The following is a 12,343-nucleotide window of genomic DNA, read 5'->3' on the forward strand; positions in this document are numbered from 1 at the left end:
TTATTTAAAGAGTATTCTAAATTCTTGGCATGTGTTGATTTAATCCCTGGGTCAATCATTTAAAGCAGATACTATCTTTACCCCTATTTTATAAGTGAGGAAATGGTGACCCAGACAGCTTAAGTAACTTGCCCAAAATGATATGGCTTGTAAGAGGCAGATCTGGGATTTAATCCATATTCAGTTTTGGATCCAAATCCTTGCTTTCAATGGTGGATACAATCTCCTGTCCTTTGTAAGTGAAGTTGATGGTGACCCTTCTACCTTTAGCAGAATGTGTTCCTTGAGGTGTTTCTTCCAAAAATAAAGATGTTCTCATTTTTTAATTAAATACTTTTCTATTTTTGACTGCCTCGAGTCTTAGTTTCCAGCATGCAAAGTCTTTCCTTGGGGAGCGTAGACTTCTCTCTAGCTGTGGTCAGACTCTAGGGCGCATAGTAGTTGTGTGTGTGGGCTCAGGTGCCTGAGGCATGTGGGATCTTAGTCCCCCAACCAGGGATCTAAGCCATGTCCTCTATATTGGAAGGCAGGTTGTTAAGCACTGGATCACCAGGGAAGTCCCCAGAATGGAGGTATTCTTAACTGACCTCTTCTCGTTTGCCCAGCCTCATTCACGACCAACAACTCATGTTTCTGAGATGTCTGAGAAAGAATTTGGGTTTCCCTGGGTATACAGATCGGCTGAGGGCCCCTCAAGGGCCAAAGTTGGGCTCAGACAACAAGCACTTATGAACAACCCTCTGCCAGCTACAAACCAGAGTGGCTTCAGGAATTTAACAGTGCCCCCAAGACTCCTAGCATCTGTCCATCCAGACGTGAGGAAAAACTGAGAAGACCCAGACTTCACTGAAATCACAGATTCAGATTCAGAGATTCCACCTTTTAAAAACCATCCAAACAGAGTCTGTAGTATCAATATATGATAAAAACAGCTTCAATCCTGTGTTCTCTTGTTAAACATCCATTTTCTTCTTGTCTTTGAAAATTCTCAACTGATTCGAACACTTTCAAAACTATGCATATAAAATTATTCCAGCTCTAAGCACACTTGGCTAAGACAAAGTAATTCTTTCAGATTAATTCTAGGAATACAAGACTTTCAGGGAGTGTTAACTGCTAACTAAAAACAACTAAATTTGTTGCAGTGACCTGTACACTCCACTGATCATTTTGCATAAATCACCTCAATACATCATCACAAACACTCATTTTACAGATGAAGAAACTGACGCTCAGAGAAGTTAATTGACTTGCTTAAGGTCACATAACTCACAAGCAGCAAAGCTTATTATTAAACTCCTGCCTGCCAAGACAGGAGACATAATGAGATGTGGGTTTGATCCCTGGGTCGGGAAGATCCCCTGGAAGAGGGCATGGCAACCCACTCCAGTATTCTTGCCTGGAGACTCCCATGGACAGAGGAGCCTAGTGGGCTAAAGTCTACAGGGTCACAAAGAGTCAGGCACGACTGAAGCGACCTAGCATGAGGTATAGTAGACTGCAAAATGTGGCCACTATTTCCTTTCACTCGGTTGTGTACACCCTGGTGCAGTGTGACATTGCTACTCTACTGTTCAAGAAGTGGCATTTCTCTTCCTGCCTCTTGACTCTGGTCTGGCCCCGTGACTTGCTTTGGTCCAGAGAATGTGGTGGGGGTGGTATTGGGATGGAGCTCAACAAGAACGTTTGCTGGAGCTTTCTCCATATTGCTCCCCTGAGACCCACATATAGGAAGCCAGTTCTAGCCAACTGGAGGATCAGAGTCCACATGGAGGAGAAGTGAGAAGGCCCAGTCAACAGCCAGCATCAACTGCTCCTCCTGGTGAAGCCACCTTGGTCCTCCCCGCCCAGCCAAGCCTCGGACTGACTCAAGTCCATGAGTGAGCATGAGTGAGCCAGGCAGTGCCAGCCAGTGCCAGCCCACAGAATCGGGAGAACTAACCAGCTGCTGCTGCTTCGGGGCACTCTGTTTTTGGGTGGTTGATGACACCATTTCTCAGCCTCAGCACTACTGGCATTATAGAATGGGTGGTACTTCGTTGTGGGGCGTTGCCTTGAGCAATATCGAACATTCAGCAGCACCCCTGGCCACTATCCAGTGGATGCCGGAAGCACCCCCTCCCAGCCATGACAATCAAAAATGCCTCCAGACATGGCCAGATGTTCCCTGGGGTCAAAAAACATAAGTGCCTCGGGAAACCCTCAGATGGATTTTTTTCCCTCCAAAATCTTGAGCAATCAATACCCAGCTTAGGGCAGAGTTGGAAAATGTTCTTTGCCCCTGCACCCACTGACACCTCCCAAGTGGCCTGGATGAACTCAGCTGGTATCTTGGGAACAACACTCTGGTTATCAGAAGAAAAAAAAAACGGTCCGTTCTATACTAAGTAGGTGAAGGGCAGCGTTTTTTAAAGAATACTCAGACATATCACGTATTAATGTCCTAGAGCCGACATAACGAACCACCATACAGAGAACAGCACAAAACAACAAAAATGTGTTCCTTCACTGTTCTGGCGGCTGGGAAGTCCACGCTGAAGGGAGGCCCCTCTGAAGGCTCGGGAATGATCGCTCCTCGCCCCTCCCCGCCTGGGGCCGCCAGCAGGCCTGGGCTTTTCCCTCCTCACGCGGCACCACGCCATCTCCTCCTGTCTTCACCCGGCCATTTCCCTCCATCTGTGTCTCTGTTCTCTCTCTGTATAAAGATATCAGTCAGAGCCCGTATTCATCTAAGTATGATCTTATCTTGAATAAGTACGTCTGCAAAGACCCTACTTTGGGGCTTCCCTAGTGGCTCAGTGGTCATGAGTCCACCTGCCAATGCAGGAGACATGGGTTCGATCCCAGGCCAGGACGATCCCACGTGCCTCGGCGCAACCGAGCCCGGGCGCCACAACTGCTGAGCCTGCGCGCTAGAGCCTGTGCTCCGCAACCGGAGAAGCCACCGCAATGAGAAGCCCGAGTGCAGCAACGAAGACCCAGCCCAGCTGAAGATAAATGAATAAATAAAGAGCCCTGCGTGCCTGGTATTGGGGGCGGGGGGCGGGGGGTAGACCCTATTTCCAAACAAGGTCACACTCTGAGGTTCCAGGTGAACATGAATATGGGGGACCCTAGTCGACCCACACACATACGAGCAAACTCTTTGTGGTGACTGCGGTTCTCCCGGCCACTGTCCCCACCAGGTCGTCTACAGGGTCCGCCTCCAGACCAGCCAACGCCAGGGCTGAGCCGACGAGAGAGCGAGCGAGGCTGCTTCCCGTCCCTCTGACCAGGGCTCCTGCCCTGGCCTCCCCCGTCCCCTCCCTCCCACTTCACTCTTAACCTAGACTCGCCCTCATCACCGCTGGCTGGGACCGGGACCATCCAAAGAGGCCTCCATGCTGCGGAGACGGCATCTCTCTCTAGGTGTGGGTTCCTAGACACAGTGTCATCTGTTGCTTCACTGCTTGTCTTTAAACTCCATTCATAAGAGACCACAGTTCCCAGTTTGTATATATATTGCGACTTGCTTTCAGGATGAGGTAGAAGACATCTATTTGCACTTTCTTCCCCTCCTCCCAACCGCCACATCTTTAGTCCTTATTGAATTGGTTACAATACTGCTTCTGTGTCATATCTTGGTTTTTTGGCCACGAGGCATGTGGGTGGGATCTTCATTCCCCAATCAGGGATCAAAACCGCACCCCTTGCATTAGAAGGCCAACTCTTAACCACGGGACCACCACGGAAGTCCCAACCCCTATATCTCCAGGAGGAAAAAAATGCTTTCATGCTACAGTACAAGCTCTACGGTTATTATTGACACTTCTCTCTCTCCCAACTCTTTCTTGGCTTTCCATGTCTTTGTCTCCCAAGCACACCTGACCTGTGGTAATCAGTCTCTCCAGATAGCCTTGTTTGCTGTAAATACACAGTCTCACGGGATTAGAGCAATACGAGGAGAATGCAGGAAGAATGCGGGCAGAAGGACTCCCGCGTTGAGGAAAGAGGGAAGACGAGAACGTGGATAAACACGGCAGCAGGGCTCACAGCCTCACGGCAGAAGCGCAGATGGGACACTAAGCCAGGAAGAGCCCTCGGGAAACACAGAAACAGGAGCTTTCACATATCTAACAACTCTTTAGACTGAAAGACTAAACTCAGGTAGTTTACTATACACTAATCTGGCGATTTATGTTATATTGATAATGGCAAAAAATTTTAAGACTAATACGGTTACTAACAAATAACTTACAATCTTTGATAGGCATTTGCACAAAATCCTATTCATTTTCCTAACCAGCATGTAACATATGGGTAGAAGTCAAACTACTTTACAGATGAATATTTTCAGATTAAAGCATTTTGCATCTTGGACAACTCACTGGAATCACCTGGACTGGGGACTGACTTTGTCAGGAGTGAAGGACAAGTGTTAGTGGGTTTATTGCCTGCTTGTGGGCAGCTACAGCTCAGAACTCCAAGTGCAGGACACCAGAACTTTTAAAGATGATTAGTGTCCAACATGTTTACCATCAAAGCAGAAAAAAAATGGAGCCAGATCTATTATCCTGTTGTTGTTCGGCCACTCAGTCGGGTCTGACTCTTGTGACCCCATGGACTGCAGCATGCCAGGCCTCCCTGTCCTTCACCATCATATTGCCCTACTATTATTCATCTGCGTTAGGATTGAATACCGTTCCCAGCAGGGGGGCTACCTTTCAAATGGCAGGAACTTGGAAAGAGCACATTCAGTTTAATTCAGTTCAGTTCAGTCGCTCAGTCGTGTCCGACTCTGCAACCCCACGAACCACAGCACGCCAGGCCTCCCTGTCCATCACCAACTCCGAGAGTCTACCCAAACTCGTCCATTGATTTGGTGATGCCATCCAACCATCTCATCCCCTTCTCCTCCTGCCCTCAATCTTTCCCATAATCAGGGTCTTTTCAAATGAGTCAGCTCTTCACATCAGGTGGCCAAAGTATTGGAGTTTCAGCTTCAACATCAGTCCTTCCAGTGAACACCCAGGACTGATTTCCTTTAGGATGGACTGGTTGGATCTCCTTGCAGTCCCAGGGACTCTCAAGAGTCTTCTCCAACATCACAGTTCAAAAGTATCAATTCTTAGGCGCTCAGCTTTCTTTATAGTTCAACTCTCACATCCATATATGACCACTGGAAAAACCATAGCCTTGACTAGACGGACCTTTGTTAGCAAAGTAATGTCTCTGCTTTTTAATAGGCTGTCTAGGTTGGTCATAACTTTCCTTCCAAGGAGTAAGTGTCTTTTAATTTCATAGCTGCAATCACCATCTGCAATGATTTTGGAGCCCCCCAAAATAAAGTCAGCCATTGTTTCCACTGTTTCCCCATTTATTTGGCATGAAGTGATGGGACCAGATGCCATGGTCTTAGTTTTCTGAATGTTGAGCTTTAAGCCAACTTTTTCACTCTCCTCTTTCTCTTTCAAGAGGCTCTTTAGTTCTTCTTCACTTTCTGCCATAAGGGTGGTGTCATCTGCATGTCTGAGGTTATTGATGATTCCAGCTTGATTCCAGCTAGTGCTTGCTCCAGCCCAGCGTTTCTCATGATGTACTCTGCATATAAGTTAAATAAGCAGGGTGACAATATACAGCCTTGACGCACTCCTTTTCCTATTTGGAACCAGTCTGTTGTTCCATGTCCAGTTCTATTAAACTTCTCAGTTTCAGGGTGAATCACCGCCCTGCGGACCTTCAGAGCAGAGAACGAGAGCCCTGACCTTTACATAGCATAGCACCAGCTCCCTGGCTAACTTTCTCTTTCCTGTGTTGTGTCTCTCCCATTGTGACCTACCCGTCTGCCCCAGGTTTCAGCCTGGCTACCCCTCAACTCCTAACACCCCACAAAATGTTTGGTTTGTCTATATTCCTCAGCCTGTACAAACAACAATTAGCAAATCTCAATTCCTAAATGGTATTCCATCAGTAAAAGAATACACATTGAGCTTCTCTTTTGGTTATAAAGTGAGTATAATATTTTAGTTTAGTGTAAGACCCAAATTAATCAATCAAGAAACGTGTTGAGTGCTCAGAGGCACAAAGGTAGGAGTGGAATACATACGAAGTACATTATGTAGGCCCTGAAGGATCTTACTATCTAGACCAGGGGCTGGCAAACTATGGTCCACGGGCCAAATCTGGCTCCCAACTGCTTCTACAAATAAAGTTTTATTGGAACACAACCATAAGTCTTTGGGGGATTTTTGTTTGTTTGTTTCATTTTTTTGGTCTATGGCTGCTTTGGCACTATGATGGCAGAGTTAAGGGGTTGTGATAGAGACTGTCTGGGCTTCAAAGCCAAAAGTATTTACTATCTGGCCCTTTATAGATAAAGTTTGCCAATGCTGATATAAACAAACTAATAACCACAGCTGCAAATATATATAGGATAGACACATAGATGTATTAATATGAAACAGTGAGTTCCTGCCATTAGCAGGAAGGAACACAGCCTACTGAGCAATCATCAGTCCTGAGCAGGAAATAAGCACCCAACGGGAGGCCTGTGCAAAGGAGATGAGGATGTTTGAGGATGTTTGAGGCTGGACAGATCCATGTGCAACAGAACTGCCCGCGAGTCATACAGGCAGCAGGCTTCCCTGGTAGCTCAACTGGTAAAGAATCCACTTGCAGTGTGGGAGACACTGGTTTGATTCCTGGGTCGGGAAGACCCTCTGGAGAAGGGACAGGCTACCCACTCCAGTCTTCTTGCCTGGAGAATCACCATGAACAGAGAAGCCTGGCGGGCTACAGTCCGTGAGGTTGCAAAGAGTCGGAGATGACTGAGCGACTAGGCACAGCAGAGCACAGCACACAGGTAGATTCTAAGTTGGCTGGCGTGACGAGGAGGGTGAGCAGAGCCTTGACGAAGTTGCAATGAAGAGGCAGGAAGCCCAGTCCATGGCTGTGGGGCAGCGGTGGCAGGTGGGCTGCCTCCCAGTACTTGGGTCAAGAGGGGGAGATGGCATGGTTTGTTCACCGCTTGTCTTCCTTCACAGACTTGAGGTTTTCTGAGCAATATTCACTCTGTTCCCCTCGATGCAGGCATTAAGCTACCTGCCTGCCATATAGTAGCTGCATGATGGATATCATTTACTGTGTGTGTTAGTCACTCAGTCGTGTCCGACTCTTTGTGACCCCACAGGCTGTAGCCCACCAGGCAGGCTTCTCTGTCCATGGAATTCTCCAGGCAAGAATATTGGAGTGGATTGCCATTCCCTTCTCCAGAGGAACTTCCCAACCCAGGGATCGAACCCTGGTCTCCTGCCTCACGGGCAGATTCTTTGCCATTTGAGCTACAGGGAAGTCTGAATATCATTTTAAAATTAAATAATAAACCTGAGGCTTTCAAGGGCTAAAGTCTCTCTTGGTAAATGCCATGCGGCACTTGAAACAATGTGGTTTATTGTCAGATATCTTTTGATGTTGATTTCTAACCTAATTTCACAGTGATAAGAAAACAGACTCTGCATGACTTCATTATCTTTGGACCATGAAATTTTTATGTGAAATTTTTATGTTACAAATTTGCATTGTTTTATGTCCCTGGATATATTATTCCAGCGTCTCCTGGTTTACAGTCTATGGGAACTTGAATAGAATTTGTATCCTGCTGTTGTGTGAAAACTATAAAAATCTTCACTATGTTGAATTGGCTCATAGTGCTTTTCAGGTCTACTATATCCTTCTATTTTTCTATCTGTTTATTCTATTAATTTTGGGGAGTTTGACATTGAAACTCCTGAGTAAAAATCTTAATTTATCTACTTAAAAAAAAACTGTAATATACAATCAAACTATATATAACTTGTTCTGTATTTTCCAAGTTTCCTATAAATGTGTTATCATACTTTCATAATTTAGAAAAAATTGTAAAGAAACATTAATTTTTAAAAAATTAAATAATGAACGAATAAATGGATGTCTTGAACACAAGGTTAGACGGGCTGCAGGCCAGCTGAGTCAAGCATTTCAATCATGGTAAAGTGACCTCTGACCCTACTTTGAAACAACAACAAAGATCAGAGATCAAGAAAGCTGTTATTGAGCAACTGCTATATAACAAGCCTTTTACAAGTATTACATCATTTCATGCATTCAGCCACCCTTTGGAGGATAAAAAAGCTGAGTTTCAGAGAGGTGAAGTAACTGGCGAAGGTCACACAGCCCAAAAATGGCAGAGCTAAAATGCAAACCCAAGCCTTCACTTTGCTGTTTTCAGCTCCAAGGCTACTGACACACACCCATGCCTCTCAGCCATTTTCATGCCACGCCTGCAGACCTCGGTCTCCTCAGAGCCACTGTAAGGGACATGAGACCGATTTGGCTGCACTGGGGAACAAGAGCCACCCGGCTTCCACCAGAGGAGTTCTCCTTTTCTCCACTTCACCTACGACGTTTCCTGATTTCACCCCAACCACACAGTTCTTGTGGGAACGAAAAAGAATGAGAAACCGGTGTGCTGGGCCACACCACTTCCTCAAACCAGGCCAGCAGGTCCGGTTTCCAGCCTCAACTCCACCACCAACTTGCTGCGGGATCCGGGCCCATCACTTCTTCCTTTCATTCTTACACAAGAAATGCTGGATGACAGATAATGAAATCTCACGGTGCTTCTTAACTTTCCAGAGAGGACAAGACTTTTAAAAGAGCTTATTCAATGAATGGAAATGGTTGGGCCACCATGTTCCATCCATGGCAGCAATTAGAGGAGGGTGATGAATTACCAGGCAGAGTTTAGCAGTCATTGCTGGAGGCTGTGGCTGATGACTGTCCATCGCATCTAACGGGACTCAAAAAGCAAACGCTAGCCAATCTTTCGACCTTACCCGATAGTAACCAGCACACGACAGAACATGGGGAGCTTAGTCAACAGTCCGCCTAGGCACATCCACTTACCAATAGAGGTGTAATACATGAACATACTGATTCTCGAAGAATTTGTAACTGGAGACACTGCCACACTCATCTATGGTTCGACCATTCTTATACCAAGTTACCTCTGGCTTGGGCTGGCCTGATGATAAAGAAATAAGAATATTCTTACTAGGTGAAGCCTCTTTGGAAAATCATAAAACTATGAATAAGAATGGATGATAAATAATCAGGATAAGCATGATGGACATGCCATTGGGGAACCAGAAAAGCTTCTTCTCATGGATAAAAACACTTCCTTCAATAAGCACTCTTGGGCATGTTACGTGCCTAAGAGGATTCTGGGCCGGAGTGGGGGCAGGGGAGCAGGCAACATGGAAAGTGCTGCTCAAAATCTCGAGAAGCTGTTAAGAGGGCTTCCCAGGTGGCCCAGGGACAAGGCACGCGCCTGCCAACGCAGGAGACACGGGTTCAAGCCCTGGTCCAGGAACATCCCATGTGCCTCGGAGCAACTGACCCCATGCACCACAGCTATGGACGCTGTGCTCTACAGGCCGGGAGTTGCAGCTACTGAGCCCACAGGTCACGGCTCCCGAAGCCCGCGCGCCCTAGAGCCCGTGCTCCACGACAAGAGCGGCCACCGCGATGAGGAGCCTGCTCGGCAGCTAGAGAGGAGCCCCTGCTCGCTGCAGCCGGAGAGAAGCCTGTGCAGCGACGAAGACCCAGAACAGCCATAAACTGATAAATAAATAACTTTCTAAAAGACTGAGTGTCCTTAGCTACTATTTTTTTTTTAAAGAAGCTATTAAGAAAAATTATCTACAACTTAAAAATAAGGCGAAAATGTGGATGGTATCTTGCTTCAATGTCACATGGGACAAAGGTCCGTCTCAGAGTTATCCAGGGGAAATGCCTTCTGCTTCATCAATGATTACTATTGATTATAATCCCCAGACTTGAAGTTACATATAAACTTTTGAATTTTTATGCAACAGAGATGCAAATAATCTCCACATAGAAGACATGATAACCCCACAAACTACAGTTTATGGCCATGTAGGACAATAACCAACATTCTATCTAACTCAGCAATCTTATCCTAACATTCGTTTATTAAGTTGCCTACAAACACCCAATTTCTCAAATGCGCTTTGACCAGGCCTTGATATTTTCTGGTTCTGTTTATTCAAAGAATTGAGAGACTTTCTCTGTGGTCCAGTGGTTCAGAGTTCCCCTCCCAAAGCAGGAGGTAGAGATTTGATCCCTGGTCAGGGAACTAAGATCACGCATGCCTCTTGGACAAAAAAAAAAAAAACCAAAACATAAGACAGAAGCAATATTGTAACAAATTCAGTAAAGACTTTTAAAAAAATGTTCCACGTGAAATAATGGAAGAATAGTTCCTGAAAAGAAGAAAAAGAATGGAATAAAATCTTTGTCGTTCACTCCATATTTGCGTGGGAATCACTTTACCTTTCGAAAATTATACCTCAATGATGCTCAGAGTTGATTTATATTGTGGTATGAAAAAGCAAAGAACAAAATAGATGAGCTAAAACCATGTCTTCCTGAGGACGAAGGAGTCCGGAATGTAGGTTTCCCAGGCTGGTGCCATGAGGACGTGTGACTGATGTTCTCACAGAAATGGACCTACGCTTTCCCCCTCAGAAGGGGTTCACCCTTGCCCTGGTGATCGTTAACCAGATAGACTGCTAATGGGCTAATCTGGTAAACCCCCTCAGGAATTCCATTCACCTCGTGGAATTTATTCCCCCTTGTGACAGACAGGGCAGGAAGGTTTTCAGTGTGTACCAGAGCTTTCTCACTAGCTCCCATGTCATTGAAAACATATTAGATGTGCCACCTATACTGGAGGAAAACCTGGTATTTGGAAGCAATATCTTCTCACCAGGGAGGCCCTCCTCTCTATGTCTCCTCTAACTTGGGGTCTCCCCGCTGTGCTCCCCACCTCCTCTTCCTCCAGGCAGGCAGACCGACTAGGTATCGGTCCCTGGCGCAGGCATCAGACAAGCCTGCATGCAGGGACATCTCCAGCAGCTGCTTGGCTGAGTCTCTTTCAAGCAAATGACTAAACCACCAAAAAAAAAAAAAAAAAAAGAGCTTCCCTGAAAAACCATCAAGGAAGCTGCTGATCATATTTCATTTCTGCCTGTTCTTATCAGACTTGTGTTCCCCTTTGGGTCAGTTTTACCGAATTTCTTCTTAGGAAGCATTTAATTGCTCCTCCCTGGTGTGTTCCTGAATTTATGGAAGCCATGTCGGCAAGTATGCATAAGCTGAGCCTGGGTGACTCATTCTGATTTCTCGGGCTCCAGTGTTTCATTTCAGGTGTAAGCAGGGCTGATTGAATCCCCCGGCTTCCTACTGACTGACCATTTTTTTCCCTTCATGTGGTACAGAGCTGAATAATTGGCCCCAGAGGAGATTTGCACAGGGAAGTGGTATCTTGTACCTAGTGGGTAGTTCTCTTTTCACCCTCTACTTGCTGCAAACCTCACCCCAAAATCATACCCTTGTTTTTAAGCCTACCTGCAGGTCGCTTATTGAGAGCCACCTGCAGAACATTTCACAAGCATCTGACTTATGTGTGTGGGGACCAGTATCCAACATTAGGGCCCATCCAAACCTTGGGCTTCCTAGGGAGACAGGGGGCTATTCTGAAGGCTCAATAGTGAGCCTGAGCCCGTCTCTCTATCTGGATGGCTGTGGACAAACACCAAGAAAGAGGGGGTGCTGTCCTCTCGGCTTGGGGAGTCAGGTGCCCAGTCCTATACCCAAAGATCCAGACTGGAAGGTGAGATTTTATTGCAACTTCTGCTAAGGAAGCAGAGCCATTTTAGAGACTGGCTCTTCCCATCTCTGGACCTAGAAAAAGGGAAAAAGGGGTGAAAAGTTTTCTTTCATCCTCTAGACAAGACCACCAGTGCCTCTGTATTTTCAAGGGTAGACATAATCCAAGAAAGAGAAGAAAACAACTCACAAGGTACCAAATACTGCTTCCCTGCCTAACAACTTTCCTTCTATTTTCTTTTAATACCAAATCCTGGGGACTTCCCTGATGGTCCAGTGGTTAAGACTCCACGCTGCCAGTGGTCATGGGTTCGATCCCTGGTCAGGTAACTAAGATCCCACATGCCGTGCAGTGGAGCCCAAAGATAAATAAATAAGTAATAAATCCCTTTTCCCAGGGTGAAAGTTGTGGACCAGCCTTGGGTTATTTATGCTCCAGACGGGGAATTCCAGCTCCTGATCTCACTCTCCCTCCACTGGGCGTGTTTGTATTGGTTTTAACCTTTTCACTGCTGACCAGCAGAGCTGAAAAAGGCAAACAGTGGGGAGATGAATTTAGCCTAGGTGGGGATATCAGTAAAAGGTAATGAAGAAGAGTTAGGTACATTGTCTAGAGTGAAGTTATTCATACCCT

At 46.1% G+C, this 12,343-nt stretch overlaps 1 protein-coding gene and 1 long non-coding RNA gene across 2 annotated transcripts in view; one reads left to right on the top strand and one right to left on the bottom strand.

The window, feature by feature from the left end:
- The window catches only part of ALPK2 (alpha kinase 2), a 141,778-nt gene that overhangs the window by 113,849 nt on the left and 15,586 nt on the right, over window positions 1-12,343 (bottom strand). Inside the window, exon 3 of the mRNA XM_052660223.1 lies at window positions 8,923-9,040. Coding sequence (XP_052516183.1) covers window positions 8,923-9,040 — 118 coding nt within the window. The remainder of the gene's footprint in view (window positions 1-8,922; window positions 9,041-12,343) is intronic.
- Window positions 1-12,343, top strand: part of LOC128067273 (uncharacterized) — a 44,090-nt gene that overhangs the window by 23,573 nt on the left and 8,174 nt on the right. The window lies entirely within an intron of this gene.

This window comes from Budorcas taxicolor, chromosome 22, assembly GCF_023091745.1.
Source record: "Budorcas taxicolor isolate Tak-1 chromosome 22, Takin1.1, whole genome shotgun sequence".
Lineage (NCBI taxonomy): Eukaryota > Metazoa > Chordata > Mammalia > Artiodactyla > Bovidae > Budorcas > Budorcas taxicolor.